This window comes from Danio rerio, chromosome 17 (genome assembly GCF_049306965.1).
Source record: "Danio rerio strain Tuebingen ecotype United States chromosome 17, GRCz12tu, whole genome shotgun sequence".
Lineage (NCBI taxonomy): Eukaryota > Metazoa > Chordata > Actinopteri > Cypriniformes > Danionidae > Danio > Danio rerio.
Genome location: NC_133192.1, coordinates 59,600,001 through 59,620,503, shown reverse-complemented (window position 1 = coordinate 59,620,503; position 20,503 = coordinate 59,600,001). Strand labels below are relative to the sequence as shown.

The window sequence follows — 20,503 nt, the reverse complement described above, 5'->3', positions numbered from 1 at the left end:
AACCCTAACCCTAACCCTAACCCTAACCCTAACCCTAACCCTAACCCTAACCCTAACCCTAACCCTAACCCTAACCCTAACCCTAACCCTAACCCTAACCCTAACCCTAACCCTAACCCTAACCCTAACCTAACCCTAACCCTAACCCTAACCTAACCCTAACCCTAACCTAACCCTAACCCTAACCCTAACCTAACCTAACCCTAACCGCCATGGGCAAAAAATTCGCACCCTCTTACGCAAACATATTCATGGCAGCTTGGGAGCACTCCGCACTAACTAATTTTCCCTTAAAACCATTCGCATATTACAGATTCCTAGACGATATTTGGGGAGTATGGACATACGGCCGAGAGGAATTTCAAAGATTCACAACACACTTGAACAATCATCAAAGTTCCATCACAATCAAGTTTGAGATCAACGACCAACAAGTGAACTTCTTGGACGTAGTCACATACAAAGGACCAAAATTTGAGAAACAAAACCAATTGGACTACAAAGTTTACTTCAAACCCACAGACACACACTCGCTACTACACAAGTCTAGCTTTCACCCTAAGCACACATTTCGGGGAGTAATCAAGTCACAAATCCTTAGATTTTACAGAATATCTTCTCAAGAGACAGACTTTAAAATGGCAGTTAAAACCCTCTTTAAGGCACTTAAAAAACGGGGATACGGACGCACATACCTTCGGAAAATTTTCAAAACATTTCAACAATCTATCGCAAACCCAACAACAACAACAAACACACGCAACAAAATAATCCCCCTCGTCACATTTTACTCACAACAGAGTAAACAACTTAATAGAGCAACAAAAGAAAACTTCAACAAATTCATCGAACCCACACGTTTTATACAGAAACACAGACCAATCGCGGCCTTTAAGAGAAACAAAAACTTACTAGACACACTGGTCAGTAGCAAAACCAGCCAACAACAAAAACCGACAAGAGCGGAAGCGCACAAACACTACACGGTGAGACGGTGGGTCCAGAACAAAACAAACAAAAACATTTACGAAACACAACGCAACACATCGGCGGGGGTATGCAACTGCATCTACTTAATTTATTGTACGAAATGCCACAAACAATACGTTGGACAAACTAAGAATCAACTCTCATTACGAACATATCAACACACACACAACATACGTAACAAAATCGAAAAACGCAAATTATTAGTTAAGCATTTTGTAATGCATGGACTCTCAGCCCTCAGGGTTACCGCCTTACAGTCAAGCCCCTTTTGGTCATTACGGGAGAGGTTAAGGTTTGAAAGAATATGGATCAAGCGATTGGACACGGTGTATCCAAGGGGCCTAAACGAAAACTAAAAACAAACAGCAAAACCTAAAACACGGAGAGCTCCGGGATGAACCCTAATTCTCGATTACGACAACCCAACACCAACACTCACCCCAACCCCATAGACGGTAACCCTGACGCGACCACTAACCCTATTCCCATAAACCAAAACGCAACCCCAACACTCACCCCAACCCTACGGCCAGGAACCCTACGGTCAGTAACCCTACGGTCAGTAACCCTAACATTAAAATTAAAATTCATTTTTATGCAGCTCTGAACATTAAAATTAAAATTCATTTTTATGCAGCCCTGAACTACGTGAATCATACCTAAAAACACAGCGACTCAGGGGACTACGCGACTAACCCTAAGTTTCAAAAATTAAAATGCAACCCCAACCCCTACACTCACCCTAACCCTAAAGTCAGTAACCCTGACACTAAAACCCCTCTTAATACGACCTGAAATCACAGGAACCATACCCCAAACACGGGGGACGGCGCGACAAACCCTAACTCGAATCTTAACACAAAAGTAAATATACGAAGGGACACAAAAAAGCACACACACGCACACATAAAACAATAAAAACACAAATAAAAGACACACACCTAATTTTAAACAAATAAACAAATTAAATAAACAAAGTAATCAAAAAATTAAAAAAAACAAAAAATAAAACAATTATTTATTTATTCACAAAAAATACATAAAACAGCATGATATTCAACAATGAGAAACAGGAGTGGAGGAGGGTCTGGACGAAGGAGGAAGTCGAAATGGAATCCGAAGCGGTCAGTTGAAATGTAGGACAATGCACAACCAAGGCCGGACACAGTCTGGCCTTTGGATTTTTCGTTCCCCTAACCCTAACCCTAACCCTAACCCTAACCCTAACCCTAACCCTAACCCTAACCCTAACCCTAACCTAACCCTAACCCTAACCCTAACCCCTAACCCTAACCCTAACCCTAACCTTAACCCTAACCCTAACCCTAACCCTAACCCTAACCCTAACCCTAACCCTAACCCTAACCCTAACCCTAACCCACCCTGACCCTAACCCTACACGTGGCCCTCGTTAGCGCCCCCCCGGTGGTGTTCGTTTCCGCTAAACCCTAGACCCCATTTAGCAAGAACGAACACTGTGACTAACCCCTAACCCAAACCCTAGCCATAAGCCAACACATGGATGGACGGACAGACAGACAGACAGACAGACAGACGGACAAATAACGAATCAAAGGACACCTCATTCATGCAAATTGGACCTACCGTTCAAAAGATACAGCCCTTTTAGTCTGGACCAATCAGATCCAATATGCTAATGAGGGTGAAACATAATGAGGGTGAAACTCGTATTGACACCTATACCTATATGCAGCCTTGACCCTAACCCTCCTCAAACCCCCATCCCAAAACCCCCAACCCCCACCACATGGCCCTTAACCCCTTAACCCCAAGACGATAACCCTAAACACAGAGAGACCGAATGAACCCAAAACCCCCACCCTGACCCTAACCCTACACGTGGCCCTCGTTAGCGCCCCCCGGTGGTGTTCGTTTCCGCTAAACCCCAGACCCCATTTAGCAAGAACGAACACTCTGACTAACCCCTAACCCAAACCCTAGCCATAAGCCAACACATGGATGGACGGACAGACAGACAGACAGACGGACAGACAGACAGACAGACAGACAGACAGACAGACAGACAGACAGACAGACAGACAGACAGACAGACAGACAGACAGACAGACAGACAGACAGACAGACAGACAGACAGACAGACGGACAAATAACGAATCAAAGGACACCTCATTCATGCAAATTGGACCTACCGTTCAAAAGATACAGCCCTTTTAGTCTGGACCAATCAGATCCAATATGCTAATGAGGGTGAAACATAATGAGGGTGAAACTCGTATTGACACCTATACCTATATGCAGCCTTGACCCTAACCCTCCTCAAACCCCCATCCCAAAACCCCCAACCCCCACCACATGGCCCTTAACCCCTTAACCCCAAGACGATAACCCTAAACACAGAGAGACCGAATGAACCCAAAACCCCCACCCTGACCCTAACCCTACACGTGGCCCTCGTTAGCGCCCCCCGGTGGTGTTCGTTTCCGCTAAACCCCAGACCCCATTTAGCAAGAACGAACACTCTGACTAACCCCTAACCCAAACCCTAGCCATAAGCCAACACATGGATGGACGGACAGACAGACAGACGGACAGACAGACAGACAGACAGACAGACAGACAGACAGACAGACAGACAGACAGACAGACAGACGGACAAATAACGAATCAAAGGACACCTCATTCATGCAAATTGGACCTACCGTTCAAAAGATACAGCCCTTTTAGTCTGGACCAATCAGATCCAATATGCTAATGAGGGTGAAACATAATGAGGGTGAAACTCGTATTGACACCTAACCCTAACCCTAACCCTAACCCTAGTCGACTACCCCTAGTCGACTACCCCTAGTCGACTACCCCTAGTCGACTACCCCTAGTCGACTACCCCTAGTCGACTACCCCTAGTCGACTACCCCTAGTCGACTACCCCTAGTCGACTACCCCTAGTCGACTACCCCTAGTCGACTACCCCTAGTCGACTACCCCTAGTCGACTACCCCTAGTCGACTACCCCTAGTCGACTACCCCTAGTCGACTACCCCTAGTCGACTACCCCTAGTCGACTACCCCTAGTCGACTACCCCTAGTCGACTACCCCTAGTCGACTACCCCTAGTCGACTACCCCTAGTCGACTACCCCTAGTCGACTACCCCTAGTCGACTACCCCTAGTCGACTACCCCTAGTCGACTACCCCTAGTCGACTACCCCTAGTCGACTACCCCTAGTCGACTACCCCTAGTCGACTACCCCTAGTCGACTACCCCTAGTCGACTACCCCTAGTCGACTACCCCTAGTCGACTACCCCTAGTCGACTACCCCTAGTCGACTACCCCTAGTCGACTACCCCTAGTCGACTACCCCTAGTCGACTACCCCTAGTCGACTACCCCTAGTCGACTACCCCTAGTCGACTACCCCTAGTCGACTACCCCTAGTCGACTACCCCTAGTTCTAACCCTACCTAAAGGGGTAATGTTCTCATCTTAAGAAATGACCAGATTTTGTTTAGGGTTGTGTGTTAAAATAGTTATGTTCTTCGGTTACAAAACATCTGGTTTTCGGGTTAAGTTTGAGGGAAGGTTGTTATATTCAATTAGGTTTGACTTAAGGGTAGACATGGTTTAGTCAATTTTCCGTCAATGCTTTAAGAAATTATTTGTTGCTCTGAGAAGTTAGTTTAGGATTGGTTAAGAAACCCTTGTAGTTAGTATAAGGTCTAAGACAGTGGTATATTTGGTCTACAAAAAAAAGTAGATGAAGAGGATTCAAAATGCTGGTTAGACATGCAAGAAAGAACTGAACATTGAACAATCTTGGTGAATGATCCATCATTGGTGTGGATGGGAATAAAAATGATGATTCAAGTGACATAGTATCCAAGTAGATGACATCGATCCAAGATAAGGCTAGTGTTCGAAGAGAGAGAAAGGATGGTTAAACTGATTAGAGTTTAAAAAGATTGCACTAAGGAAATCCAGATGACCAAGATGTTGATACAAATGAAACCATGATGCATATGAAAGATCCAATAGATTATCTGACATTAAAATATCCATATAATCAAACTCCTTTTGGTTGGGTTAGAGCAGTTTCAATTTATAAAACGTATGAACATGATCCAAATACATGCCAAGCTTACTGTTGTTTAGGGGTGGGGGTTGGTTAGGGCTGTTTCATCCGCATTAAATTTAGTTACTACCAATGTTAGGTCATATTTGCTGCTATTTTTCTACTTGACAGTTCAGAATGAGGAACCTAAAGGATGTTTGGCCTTTTTAGGCCATGTACTCCCAGCCTTTCTGGCCTTCAGGTTCACACACCAGTCTTCAGTCCATCCCCACAGTCCATATGGGACAGGACACAGGTGAGCAAAGAGTTAGGGTTAATCTTTAAGTTAAGATTAAATTGCCTTTTTTTCCTCCCCTTTCTATAGATCAAAGCTTCATCTAAACATTTAAAAGCAAAGAAAAAAAAAAAAAGAAACCCTTGTCGTTACGTGTAGGGGTCAGGGGAATATTCCAGTCCAGAAAAAAAGATTCACCATTCAAAATGCTGGGTAATTAAGATAATCAAAGAATAGTTTGATTGTTTAATTAATCCCTACTTATAGAAGGTTCCTAAAAATTTGCAATAGCAGTCACTTAGCCTCTTTAAAAAAATGCTTAATGCTAAATTAGAAAAAACAGGTTTGAAATAGTCTAATATTCTATCAAAGATGCTATAAAAAGGTCATCTGCTTAACTTCTTTTAACAAAGAAATAACCGCTTTCCCACTATCGTGCCAAACTGTTGTACGAACCCTTCAGTACAGTTAGTGGTTTCTCCACTGAGCCTGGAACCATGTAGCACGATTACAAACTGTTCTCAGCCTGGAATTCTAAGCATGGTTAGACAACCGTGCTGAACTGTGCTGATAGATTATGCGTGTTTATGTCAGGGCTCTGTTACCAAGCTACCACAGCTGGCTCAGAAGCATGCTAGCCAGACATCCACAAGTAAACTTCATTTAATATAAGAAAATTACACAGGTCAGACAATAGTTTAAAAAGGGTTTAAACCATAGAGCAGTCTCTGGAAGAGAAGTGCATAACTCATAACTTAGTTATTTCATTGACTTATTTTATACATGGTTTATTTTATCCAACCAGTCATCTAAAATGAAAGCCTATTTTATAAATGACAAGAGTTTAATAATTTTATTGACATGAAGCAATTGAGACCTTTCATTCGCCTGACTAATGCAAGTTTATTGCATGCAGCACTGTATTTGGTAGCACAAATCTCGCTCTGATCCAGGAGAGAATTAAACCAATGACTACATGCAGAGACTTTTTCCTGCTGCGCATCGAATAAAGCAAATAAGAAATGTGATTAAAGCCTGGTAGAAAGTCAACTTTCAATAATTAAACACTGCTGTCCAAGGTACTGTTGTATGATTTCTTAGTCTATATATGCTTTAAACTAGTCACATGAATTAATTAACTAAGTCAGTATTGCTCTTAAAATCACTAGGTTTTGACATGTTAATGAACAATTTTCAGCATTTCAGCTGTAGGCCATTATAGGATTCTGTTATACACAAGTTTGACATTTATGGGGCTGTGTAACGTTTGTGTTGTTTTGTTCCCTGATCTTTAATATATACTGGGTACCCATGCAAAAAAATTTTAAAAATGTCAAGCTGATAAATAGTGCTTTAAATCCTGATGCATTTTCACGTTTATTTCACCTGCTGCATTCATTATTTAATGTTTGAATACTTAACAGCCATTGTTTAAAACAAGTGTCAAACTCAGTTCCAAAAGGGCCACAGCTCTGCAGTTTAGTTCCAACCCTAATTAAACACCTGATCAAACTAATTGAGGGCTTCAGCCCTCCAGGAATCTAGTTGACACCCCTGGTTTAAAGGGTTATATTTTACTATCAAAATGTAGCACGTTATATAATCAACTTATAGATTGTAAAAATTAAAGTTGAGTGCCATTAGTTAAAGTGCCCGCTCACTTTTGACAAGGTCCATCCAAAATATATTTCTGCTATTGTAATACAAATGCACTATTGTTGCATTCAGTTTAATTTTATGTCAAGTTTAGAAATCTTAAATACTTTTATTCCCCCTGCAAACATTTTCAATTGTTACATTTGTCATTTCCCCTCCAAATTAAATTTAGCTAGATGCGCACAACATATGGCCTCTAAAAAAGGTGCTGTAACATGTACCTATATGCAGCACCACTATATAAGAGCGGCATAGCAGTGTTTAGTCACTTGGTTGCTTTTGTTTTTATTATCTTGAAAGTTCAGCTATTAAGTTTAATTGAACAAAGTGGTTTACATTGAATTAAAGGCAACTACTGATGTGTTGTGCAAGGTTTCAAAGAGCTGTTGCAGAATGATTGGAAAATAAAATCATTAGTGCTGCCTGGTCCAGCAATAGTTTTTAAAGGGTTTAATCCATAGAGCAGTCTCTGGAAGAGAAGTGAATAACTCCGTTATTTCATAGACTTATTTTATACATGGTTTATTTTCTAACCAGTCATCTAAAATAATGAAATAGCCTATTATTTTATTAATGGTGAGTTTAATAATTTGATTGACATCCTGAGCATTTAAGACCTTTAATTCACCTGACTAATGCAAGTTTATTGCATGCAGCACTGTATTTGGTAGCACAAATCTCGCTCTGATCGAGGAGAGAATTAAACCAATGACTACATGCACTGAGACTTTCCTACTGCGCATCGAATAAAGCAAATAAGAAATGCTTATCATCGAAGCCTGTTAGAAAGTCAACTTTCAATTAATTTTTTTTTTTACTTTGCTCTAAAGCTTTACAGAGAGGCACTGCTGTCCAAGGTACTGTTGTACGATTTCTTAGTCTATATATGCTCTAATAAACTACTCACATCAATTAATTTAATAAAATGTTGGCATTGCTCTCAAAATAATCACTAGGTTTTGACATGTTAATAAATGAATAAAATTCAGCATTTCAGCAGTAGGCCATTGTGATTTAGTTATACACAAGTTTGACATTTATGGGGCTCTGTAACACTTTTGTTCCCTGATCTTAAATACTGGGTAGCTATGCAAAAATTTTCTAAAAATGTCAAGCTGATAAATAAATCTTTATATCCTGATGCATTTTCAAATCGGTTTTTCACTTGCTGCATTCATTTCATGTTTGAATACTTAACAGCCATGGTTTAACACGGGTGTCAAACTCGATTCCAAAAGGGCTTCAGCTCTGCACAGTTTAATTCCAACCCAAATTAAACACCTGATCAAACTAGAGTCCTGCAGGCTTGTTTGAAACCTACAGGTAAGTGTTGGAGCAGGGTTGGACCTAAACTGTGCAGGGCTTCAGCCCTCCAGGAGTTGAGTTTGACACCCCTGGTTTAAAGGGTTATATTTTACTATCAAAATGTAGCACGTTATATAATCAACTTATAGATTGTAAAAATTAAAGTTGAGTGCCATTAGTTAAAGTGCCCGCTCACTTTTGACAAGGCCCATCCAAAATACATTTCTGCTATTGTAATACAAATGCACTATTGTTGCATTATCAGTTTAATTTTATGTCATATTCAGAGATCTTAAACATACATTCCCTCTGCAAACATTTTCAATCATTACATTGTCATTTCCCCTCCAAATTAAATTTAGCCAGAGGCGCACAACATAAGACCTCTAAAAAAAAAAGGTGTTGTAACATGTACCTATATGCAGCACCACAATATGAGCAGCATGGCAGTGTTTAGTCACTTGGTTGCTTTGTTTATATTAACTTGAAAGTGTGTTTTAGCTATTGAGTTTACAAAAGGAGTGGTTTACATTGAATTAAAGGCAACTACTGATGGGTTGTGTAATGTTTCAAAGAGCTGTTGCAGCATGAGTGGAAAATAAAACCATATTAGTACTGCCTGGCCCAGTTTGGCACAAAAATGGAGCGGTTCCATTAAGAAAACGATTCAGCATAAGTGGAACAGCTAAAGTTTATGAAAAATTAATTTGGATGTAGAGAATATCATAGCACAGAAACAGCACTCCTAAAGACGCATTTATACTTCTGCATAGAGCACACAAGTATGCTTCAGCACAACCTGTGCATGGTCACATAGCCCTTGCTGTGGCAGTCAGACACTGATGCACACCTCAATGAATAGAGCAAGCTCTGATTGGTCAGCTTTGTAGAGCTGACAAGTGTGCCGTAACCTAGTCCTCATCTTCAGTCAGTAATTTGGGGGCCATGTCTGACAGCAACCTGTGTAAGGCCAGATGAAGCATCTGTAAAACTCAATTTCTTCATCGTAATGTTGCCAAAATGACAGGCTATCAATAACTGATGCAGAAAAGCTTATTCATGCTTTCATGACCTCTCAGTTAGACTACTGTAATGAGTTACTAGGCGGTTGCCCTGCTGGCCTCACTAACAAACTGCAGCTGGTTCAAAATGTAGCTGCTAGAGTGCTTTCTAGAACCAAGAAATCACATTACTCCAGTTCTTTCATCATTGCACTGACTCCCTATTAAATATTTAATTTACAATGTTATTGTTTACCTACAAAGCCCTCAATGCCTTAGCTGCCCAGTATTTGAGGGAGCTCCTGGTGTATCAGAGCATGAGATTGATTCTTTTAAGACCCTAAAGTGACCCACGAGTCTACATATTGATCCTGAAGGGTCAGTCTGTACACCAGCCGGTGACCTCTCCCATCTGCAGCTTCTCCACAATGGATGTCCACCATTCTCCAGTCTCCGGTGTCTAGACTGCAGCTCTGTACAGGAAGTTTGGCCAGAGGAGAAATGGTCATGCCCAACTGAGCGTGGTTTGAGGTTATTTTTCCCCTTTACTTTGGTCGGTTGGCAAACTGGCACGCTTGGTTTGGGGCTTGTAGTTGAGCATGGATGGATTTTTTTCTTTATTGTTTTGACCTTCAGCAGTGAAAATTAAACAATAAAATTAATCTCTGAAAACTGAGCTGACTTAAACCTCATACCTGATGTGAAACAAAGCATGCACATCCTCAAAGATCCTTAGCCCGAACAGTTGTAATAGAAGTTTGTATGAATGTTCAAGAAAATGAAGCAGATAAAGGAGATTCCACAGAAGGAAGAATTCATTTATGTAATGAGTGAATGGGTCATTGGGAGATGTCCAAGGTAACCCATATGCCCGGAGCACTGAGCTGCCCAAAGAGGCGATTTATTGTGAATAAACCTCAAAGCAGCTGCTGGGCAAATTATATTGAGTTAGGGTTCTGGACAGATTTTAAACCAGTCATCAGAAGTATCTCCCAAAGGGGTAACTTTATTATGAGACCACTGCAAATGACAAGTACCGTCTGACAAATACATTTTGGAAATAGGTGTACTGTCTACGCCATTGTGTAGTTGTGAACTTCTACAATCACACTATGTGAAGAGAAAAAAACAATTCACAATAGAACCAAACTGTGATTTTCATTGCTTAAGTGAGAGCCTTACAGTGAGCGCTTTTGTTTTTGAAAGGATTCTCACTGCCAAAAGGAATTCTTGATACCTGAGATGTTTTCATATAAATTTGAGATTTTTGAAGAGGAAACTGGAACCGGTAAAGTTGAAATATTTATAGGTGAAGAGGTACCAATATTCCCATGAAATTGAGATTGTAAGAGATAAGTGTGGTTACTTTCACTGAGAGGTTCGGAGGTTAGATGGAGTTACAGAAGATCTTATTTTTGAAACATCCATATACACTACAGATGTTCTGGAGAAGCATGTAGGGTTTTTTCTGAAAAGTTCTGGGTTACAAGTTTTAGAAGAATTAATATTTTAAATCTTCCCATGGAGTTTATAAACAAATTTGAATTATGAATTTATATTAAATCTTTTCATGGAAATAATGGATCTTAAAGAGGGAAAATCTGGTCATTCTGAAAAGTTTTAAAGGTTATAATTTGAGATTTGGTGTTTTAAAGTGTTTCTATGGAAGTACTAATCTTACTCCTCAACCTTAATCCTAGTAAATTCTGGGGTTACAAATCTTCAGTAGATCTCATGTTTGATTTGACTTTTTGAGAAGTTCTTGAATGACTGGTGTAGGTGGTGTTGATGCACAATGTGCTGTTGTGTGGAGGTGCTAATCACCAGTAGAAGACTGGGCTTCATTTAAGGCCATTCACCCAAGACCACCTTCCCTGCGTGCTGTCCAAGTGGACCCAGGGGGGCTGAATACTTACCACTCCCCCAAGTGACCTTTTGTTAACACCGCAAGGTTGCCCAGGCCACCCGAGAAGAGTCTGAAGATGTTTCTCTATGAGGCCTACTCTGGCTAATCCAGAGACCAGGCTCCCCAGGACCCCAGATATCTCCAGGGAACAGGAGAGCCCTTGCCCAAATCAGCTGAATCTAACAGGTAGATTCAGGAGTAAAAGTTGGCCATGAACTGATCATTGCCTTCTCCTCACTCCCTGCTGATTTGCTCCCGAATACTTCTAGTCAACATACAAGGAGTTCCATAAGTCCAATATGACCAAAGAACTCATTCATGTGTGACTAGAAGTATTCAGAGAGATATTCCTGACCTCCCACTATTTACTAAAGTTGAAAAATATTAAGAGGTCAGGTCGAGGTTCAGTCTGGCGGATATATCTCTATAGATATATCAATCTTCTACCAAACATCTCCCCTAAGGCAATGCAAGAACCAAGCAGACATCATCCTTACCAAGGATAACCGTTGGGAGCATTACCCTGAAGAACAGGAGATCCTGATCCATTGACCAGGTTTTGAGACACAGCATTTCGGCAATGGTGATGACCATTTGTTTGTTTGTATTTTTCTTTGTTCTTGTTTGTATATTTTTATTCAGAATTTGATTATCTGATGTCTAAGTTGTTTTCCCATACTTTGATTATCATATTTAAGCTTATGAAGCCCTTTAAAATCGTGTTTTATTAGAGAATAGACCATATGCAAATGACTCATTAGTATTCGTGGTTTTGGACCAATCCTGTGTGTCCTCAGCTGAGTGTGCTTTCGGTCAGGTTTAATCCTTTATATCTTGGCCGTTTTTTAATGTTTTGGTTTAATTTTTTCTGCATTTTAGTCAGTTTGTTGTGTAGAATAAGTGTTGAGCAAATAAACTGTCTTTACTGATCAAAAAATAATTCTGTGGGGTTACCGTTTATGAGAAGTACAGCTGATTTAGAGTGGTAATTTACAATCAGAGTATGCAGATTAATATCTCCTATCAGGCTAACTGTTTTATACAGTTTACTGTAGATGATGATTATGATGCTGAAGTGGTCATGCCAATGATATCTTTATAACTCATACATTTAATCATCTAATGGCTTTGACAAGTACTTAATAGATCAAATGTCCATTTCATTGGAGAGGTTAGTTTCTTCCTTTACTGGTAGAAATATCACGATATTCAACAGCCATGTTAACACAATAAGGCTATTTAGTAAAAATAAATAAATAAAAGCCTTCATTTGATCTCTTGCACTTCCCTTGATGCACCCTAGCGCAGTTACAAAACGCCACTCCTGATGTTGCTCTGGTTTCTCCACTGCTTCCAGAAACTGCTCAAAGGATCCTAAAGCAGACATGTTGACTGATTTGAGTGAGTTCAAACACTGGAGCCAGACAAAGACTCTTCATTATCTTTTCTATCATGTTTGGCTCTGTATATAGCAGGACTGCACATTTTAAATGGTTTATGTGGTGAAATTAAATGAGTAAATGCACAGAAAATGTCATGGCCATTAAACAGAACATTATACATCTACATCTTGTGCATGTAGCAGGCCAGATTAACCAGAAAATATCAATGTTTAAGCATTTGATGAACATCACTACAATAAGGCTAAAGACTATAAAAGTTTAAATTATTCACGGTCACGAACACATGGTGGTTAATCTACAGTGCTTTTCTCGTAATTTCAATGAAATAATTCATCAGGCGACAGCGGCCATTATGCTTAATGTACGTGAAGGACAAAGCTTACCTTACTTTATCCGTCAGTCGTCACTTCACTTGAATGTTGTGGCAAGTTAGTTGACACAGAGTAAAATAGTTTGGACATAATGACCTTTTTTATTCCGTAACGAAGCTCAAAACATCCCGCGTCTCTAAAGTCTCCAGCTTAGGACTACAGGCACCGGCGTCCGTTCATTTATAGTTTAAAAATGACACGCTAACACTCAGTTAACCACAAACAGCCTGACAAATGCACCTCAGACCGTGTTATGTGGTGAACACTTTCAAATGACATACAGTGATCATACGCATACAATCACATAACTGACCTAATTTCACATCAACACTTACCGAATGCGTTGGATGAGCGGTAAAACGTGCGCAGGCCTCATGACGGTGCTGTTTACAAACGAGTCTGCTCGGCTCTGTGAATCAGTTTGTGAATAGTAAGATTTGGATCTCGGTAGAAAACAATTAATTTTTAAAATAAAAATGAAAAACACAACTGTTTAACATTTTCTTATTCTGCTCGACCACACGCACTGTCATTCAGGAATTGAATGTTGATGCTCGCTGATGAGCTTGACGTGTGTGTGATGATGTTTTGTTTATACTTGAGTGTCGAAATGTTACATGACATGAACTTAAACGCATGTAGGAATGTCTGCAAGCATAGTCCACGTCTTAATCTGACTTCTGCTTAGATCCGTTATGACTTTAGTCAGATTAAGGTAGTCAAAAATCCCTGTTTACATGGTGGACTGTTAATCAGAGTATTGTCTTAATCGTATTAAAATCGGAGTATTGGTGTCCATGTACACGGGCTCTGACAACATTATCAGACCATTGTTCCACTGGTAAAATGAGACATTTGTCATTATCAGATTAAACTGACGCTGTTAAACATTGATTTTTACGCTCAACACCGTTCGCTAGGAAAGAAAAAGTGTGTCAAATGCTTGTCGTAATCATAACTGTAAAGTGCCTTATGATCATTTAAATAATGTAATAATTTAAATAAATAATTTCTCTTTCACTGCCGTCACTTGGAGAAAAACAAACATACATGCAAAACAAACTTCTGTACATAACCGAAGGCTATTTACAACTTTATTAGCTGTGCATCTGAGCTTATGCAGGATCTGTTCACTAAAGTAGACATCATTCAGCTCACGTGTGATTACGCAAGCGCGAACAGGACATTACATGAAGACAGAAATAACATTTTTGGGTGAATTATACCTTATAAATACAGTACGCGGACTCTTTCAATGCCGTTTGGAGGTGTCCACATTGCTGAGCGATGTTCATAAAGCAATGTGAAGACTTGTGCAACCTCCTTTATGGTTCTTGGCTGAATGGCAGAGATGCTGGATTAAGATCGTGTGGGAGGTCGAATGGAGACCTTGACCTGTTTTCAATTAATCATGTGTAGCTTTGAACAAAAGTGTTTACTTAATGTATAAAACAATTTGACTGATTCTGCACGCTCTTCCATCAGACATCTGCAGCAATACACAAATAGATTTCAGATATGAAACAGTCTGAGTTCCTAAACGATATAAACCCGGAAACAGTTTCTTTATTAGCGCCAGTCTTCCTCATGTCGACACACGATGACCCGTTATTACTATCAGAATGTGCCGGTGGCGTGTGTTCACGCAGGAGACATGAAGCAGTTGGCTCCGGTGTGCTTCTTAAGGCTCTCCTTTCGAGTGAAGCGTTTCCCGCACTGATCGCACCTGAAGGGCTTCTCTCCCGTGTGGACCCTCATGTGGATCTTCAGATTGGTTTTCTGATTCCAGGTTTTCCCGCACAGGTTGCAGGAGTACGGCTTCTCTCCGCTGTGGCTCCTCATGTGAGTGTAGAAGCTTCCTCGGTTAGTGAAACTCTTCCCACACTGAGCGCAGGTGAACGGCTTCTCTCCGGTGTGACTGCTCATGTGCGCTTTGAGATTTGCTGAATGAAGGAAACCCTTCCCGCACTGATCACACCTGAAGGGCTTCTCTCCGCTGTGAGCGCTCATGTGGAGCTTCAGACCGTTGGGATGGGCGAAACTCTTCCCGCACTGTGGGCAGCTGGTGGAGTTTTCAGCGACGTGTGTGTCCATGTGGAGCTTCAGCCGGGCCGAGCGGTTGAAAGCCATGCCACAGTGCTCGCAGATGAAGCGCTTCTCCTGCGAGTGAGTCAGCATGTGGCTCCTCAGACTGTCTGAGCGTGCGAAGCTCTTGGAGCACTGCTGGCAGGAGTACGGCTTCTCTCCCGTGTGTGTTCTCATGTGGATCTCCAGCTTAAATTTCTTACGAAAACTCTTCTCACACTGCTGGCAGGCGAACAGCTTCTTCTCTAAATGAGTTTTCATGTGTGTCTTCAGGTTTCCTCTCTTCCCGAAACTCTTGCCGCACTCGGGGCAGTCGTGCTTCTCTTCAGTGTGAGTTCTGGTGTGGACTTGAAGCGTTCGTAGTTGTCTGAAACTCTTCCCACACTCGTCACATGTGAAGGGCTTCTCTCGAGAATGCTCACGCTTGTGTTCGCTGAGATTCCTCTGTGTGCTGAAGCTCTTGGAGCACTGCTGGCAGGAGTACGGCTTCTCTCCTGCGTGTGTCCTCATGTGGATCTCCAGCTTTCCTTTAGCACCAACACTCTTCCCACAGTGAGCGCAGGTAAAAGGCTTCTCTCTGTGGATCTTCATGTGGACTTTAAGTTTTCTCTCTGTGTTGAAACTCTTCCCGCATTGCTGGCAGATGAACAGGCTCCTGGTTTCAGTCTTGTAGACTCTCTGTTGTGAAGTCTGTGAGTATTTGTCCTCGGTAATAACCTCTTGATGCGTCTCATTCTGATCTTCATCTTCATTCTCTTCTTTCAGCCCCGTCAAGTCTACATCAATAACAAACAGACATGTGTTAACCCCAGGCCGCGTCTGAAACCGCAGACTTTAACAATGTATTTTAGACATTTCACTTGTTTCAGTGTTTAATTAATTAGTTTAGTAAACCGAGATGCTGTGTGTTTGAGCAAGATGTGTGAGTTTAACACATGAATCCTCCGTCTATTATTACTGAACAGCAGGATCAGCTGGAGAATCTGGTCTCGGAGAAAAGGAAACACATGCAGGTGTACTGAAGCACAGGTAAAGAAACTGATGTCCAATACTGAATCCCTCATCTATTCTGTGCTGTTTACAGTAATATTGTGCTTATCTAACTGATGAAGAGGTGTTCCTGTGAAGACAGAAATGAGAATTTAGCATTTCCTGTAGTGATGTTCTGTGTTGGGCCTGTAATCTTTAGCTTTTAAGAGTGTTTTATAGTTTATTATTATTCATTTCATATTTCTACATTCTTAATCAAACATGTCAAAATAAAAGCATGAAAATAATCACATAAACAAGCACTGTTGACATTATTTTAAGATTTATAAAGGAAAAAAGTGCTAAATGTGCTTACATGTGGTCAACACACACACACACACACACACACACACACACACACACACACACACACACTATATATATATATATATTTATAGTTGAAGTCTGAATTATTAGCCCCTTCTATATTTCTATATTTTTCCCCAATTTCTATTTATGGGAGAGCAGATTTCATCATCACATCCCTCATCATAACAGTGTTAATAACACTAATAGCTCTCTAATAGCTGATGTGTTTCCTCTTCTCCATGATGACAGCACATCATATTAGACTAGATATTCTTCAAGACACTAGTGTTCAGCTTACAGTGACATGTAAAGGCTTCACTAGGGTAATTAGGGTAAAGTTAGGGTAATTAGGGTAACTAGGCAGGTTAGGGTAATTAGACAAGTTGTTGTATAACAGTGGTTTGTTCTGTAGACTATAAAATATATGTATAGCTTAAAGAGGCTAATAATAATGACATTAAAATGCAATTTAAACAATTAAAAACTGCTTTTATTCCAGCCCAAATAAAACAAATCAGACTTTCTCCAGAAGAACAAATATTAGAGCAAATACTGTGAACATTTCTTTGCTCTGTAAACATCATTTGGGAAATATTTAAAGAAGAAAAACTATTCAAAGGGGACTAATCTGACTTCAACTGTATCTGTACACACACACACACACACACACACACACACATATATATATATATATATATATATATATATATATATATATAATTAGAATAATTAATTGACTAATTGTTCTGAAAGGGTGCCATTTTTATCATTATTAGGATATGCGAGATGTTTTCCAGCTCCAGCTTCAGTGTTTGTCTGCTGATGAAGCTCAACACGAGGCTCCAGAGTGAAAGATCACAGTGATGAAGAGTGTGTTGTTCTGTTCTGTCCTCTGTGTCCTCACAGCTCACTCCTGTTCAACTACAGACACTCTGGGAACATCCAGGACTTTCATTTACGGTTTTATTAAATTTAGTTGTTCTATACCATTTTAACCGCACGATTTCCCACATACAGAGAACATTTAGTGCTGAATAGTAGAAGCTGTCATGTTTATGAAGCACACTACAGTAAAGTACTAGAGTAATCCGCTGTGGTGATGCTGCAGCTGCTATGGTAACAGTACAGAGTAAACTATACTACAGTATTTACTAGAGTTGATCATCTGACTACAGTGAACACTACAGTATGCTGCAGCGCTCATTAACTGAGAGTTGGAGAACACACTTTACTATACGACTGTTCACATGACTCCAGTGTTCACTGTGCACGACTGCAGTATCTGTATATTTGCCTGTAATTCTGCTGTTTTCTGTCGCTTTATTCCCGTCTCACTCCTCAAGCAGCAGGTAAACATATTTAAACAATATTAAACTACAGCTCACATCACGCAGCAGTGCTGTTTGGCTAAAATGGAGTAAAAGTGAATGAGTCTGGAAGTCTGGACTCCTGTGAAACTCTTCTGTGTGAAATAGGGCTGATGGGTGATGGAAACCCAGCGTTTTAGTCAGTGAATGTGACCTTAATAGTGTGCAGTGTGAGATGAAAACCCACCGGTGTGCTGCTCTCTGAGTGTGAACACGTCCACAATCTGGATCCCTTCATTCTCCTGCTTAATACAGGCCATCTGAAGAGGAGAATGAGCGGTGAAACAGAGGAATCAGCTCTCCATCAGCTCTCAGACACTGGACTACCCTCACCAGCAGACTCAGATTAATGTTTACTTCACTGTCATTTACACATTCAACACACACTCAATCAATCGCAAACCATTTTATTCAACTGACTTTTACAGATCAGATACCCTCATCTCCTCTCAACAGTGACTGACTACAGTGTTCACTACAAAGTCATTTGGGGGAAGAAATGAGACACTGTATCTCTGTTCGGCTACACTTGTGGAGATATTTACTCTTAGAAACAACGTCTAGTAAAGTTAGACAGAGCAGTGTAAGTGTTATAGCCTACTTCGAATGTATTACGAACACATGGCTTATTTGCGTCGATTTTAACAGAGTAAATAAGTGTAAAACTCACCATCTGCCAGACCACAACACAAAGGAGCGCGGCGCAGCCTTCTGACGTCACGCGCCAAAATAAAAGTCCCGCTCACAGCATACATTTATTAATGGTTTCAATAACAGTAACAATAGATTGCAGAAACTTGGAACATTAGAAAAAACTAAGATGTTGTTACAATTTGCATAATACTATTTAAAGAATAAAAAGAAGAAAGAAAAACAAAAAAAATTTAAAAATTAAAAAAAATTAAATTAAAATAAAAAAACAGAGACAAGAGGGAAAATTATATAAGGTTACACATTGAAAGCCATTCTTTACTTTTAAAAGACTTTTTGTTTTTTTATGCCCACTAAAAATGAAATATATGACTTAAGGTCAATTTTAAAAAATGCGAAAATTAGATTCATTTTCCTGAAAATGTAAACTATTAAATAAAAAGATTAACAGTGTACTGAATGCAAGATTTAGAGTTGTCATAAAAGAAAATGATGTCAAACGTATTTAAACAAACATCAGCATTTGTGTTTTCTGAGAGATGGATCTGTCCTAAATAATTTCACACAGGTACATTCACAAAGCAGATGAACAATGGTGTCTTCCAAGTCACAAAAAAGTATGTTTGTTTTCAATATCAGCATATATTTACTAAGTAAGCTAATACAAGGATAACATCTGTGTAATACTTTATATGCAGTTTCCTTGACTTTGTTCGTGAACACATGTTAATGTGGAGGATTCCAAGTAACGACACAATTGATCTTATATGTGGCCAGCCGTCTAACACAAGCAGCTGGAAGAGTTTAATGGTAAAAAGACTCCGCATCATACGATTAATAACTTTATCATCCACTATTGATATCCCTTCTATTGAGATTGGGTTGTTTGGTCAATAGGATCCAAATTAAAAGTTTGTACTCTTTTCAATAAAGCTTTTAACCCATTGGCAATGGCATTAATTACTGTCAGGTATTCTTCACTCAGAAAATGAATTTACATTTACAGTTATTTACTTGTTTATTTTATTTTTTGGATTCTGTTTTTGTCTTGCCTGCTTCTTCATCAGACTCGAACCCTGCCGTCATGGTCAACTCCTCTCTGCGTCTCAAGTCTACCAACATACATGGCGAGCTAACAGGACAAACTGATTACAGTGGGAAAGCCGTCCGTACGGAGGGAAGCGGTCAGCTGGTAAGCGTGAGAAGGAATGACGTCACCCCGCCCTGTAGCGTTCGCTGAAAAGAGGAAATGCAGTCATACACACCTCTGGCTACATAGTTTGCGATCTCCAGAAATGTACGCAGGGCTACGCTTTCAGAATGAGCCTGTGTTGGTTTATCTCTAGAGCTCATGTCGTGCACTACACTAATGCAGAGCGCTTCACATGAACACAGCAGAGGATTACACTGATAAACACAGCGCTCTAATGTTTACTGAAGAACACAAACAGAAACATACAGAAACACATGGACACACACTCCCCAACGTGTGCTGTAGCTGTGCATCAGTAACTGTGAGAGTAACTATATGCTAGTGTGTCTCTAGTGAGTCTTCTGAATTTCTCCACACACACACACACACACACACACACACACACACACACACACACACGAGACTCAAACCGGAGACCTTCTTGCTGTGAGGCGATCATGCGACCCACTGCACATGAATCATTTGTTTGTGCACTCGTCACTGTAGAGGCTCTGTAGTAACTCTAGCGGTTTATAATGGATGTTGGTAAAAGGCTATTCACTAATATCCAATATACCAATATACATTTGTATATCATTAATTTATTTCTCTGCGTTTGGTGTGAGCCTGGCACAATGATGTGACGTCACGCAAAAACCATCAACAAGCAGATTCGACTCGTAATGTTCAGATAAAACCATCAGCTCACTGCAGACCGCGCTGCTCTTAGACTTTCTGTCTGAATATCTAAACTTTACCAGGTGAATACCTGTAGACTCTGACAGACGAGCGCTTCACTTTAATCTCAATTCGGTTCGGCTTCCAGTAACAATAAACCTGACCCAAATATTCAGAATTAAATAATACAGTATTCCTATTATTATTAGTATTATTATTATTATTATTCATAAT

General features: G+C 40.2%; 1 protein-coding gene across 1 annotated transcript; it reads right to left on the bottom strand.

Annotated features, from left to right (window-relative positions):
• Positions 1 to 14,038: 14,038 nt before the first annotated feature.
• wu:fe17e08 lies at positions 14,039 to 18,453 on the bottom strand. Its single transcript, XM_021467514.3, has 3 exons — positions 18,419 to 18,453; positions 17,936 to 18,008; positions 14,039 to 15,819 (listed from the first exon to the last, which is right to left on the bottom strand). The coding sequence occupies exons 1-3, from the start codon at positions 18,419 to 18,421 to the stop codon at positions 14,600 to 14,602; spliced, it is 1,296 nt and encodes a 431-aa protein (XP_021323189.1). The 5' UTR covers positions 18,422 to 18,453; the 3' UTR covers positions 14,039 to 14,599.
• Between the last annotated feature and the right edge of the window lie 2,050 nt (positions 18,454 to 20,503).

Coding starts and splice junctions, on each gene's coding strand:
- wu:fe17e08 (XM_021467514.3), bottom strand. Junction 15,820..17,935: donor ACTCAGAGAGCAGCACACCG/GTGGGTTTTCAT, acceptor TTATTGATGTAG/ACTTGACGGGGCTGAAAGAA.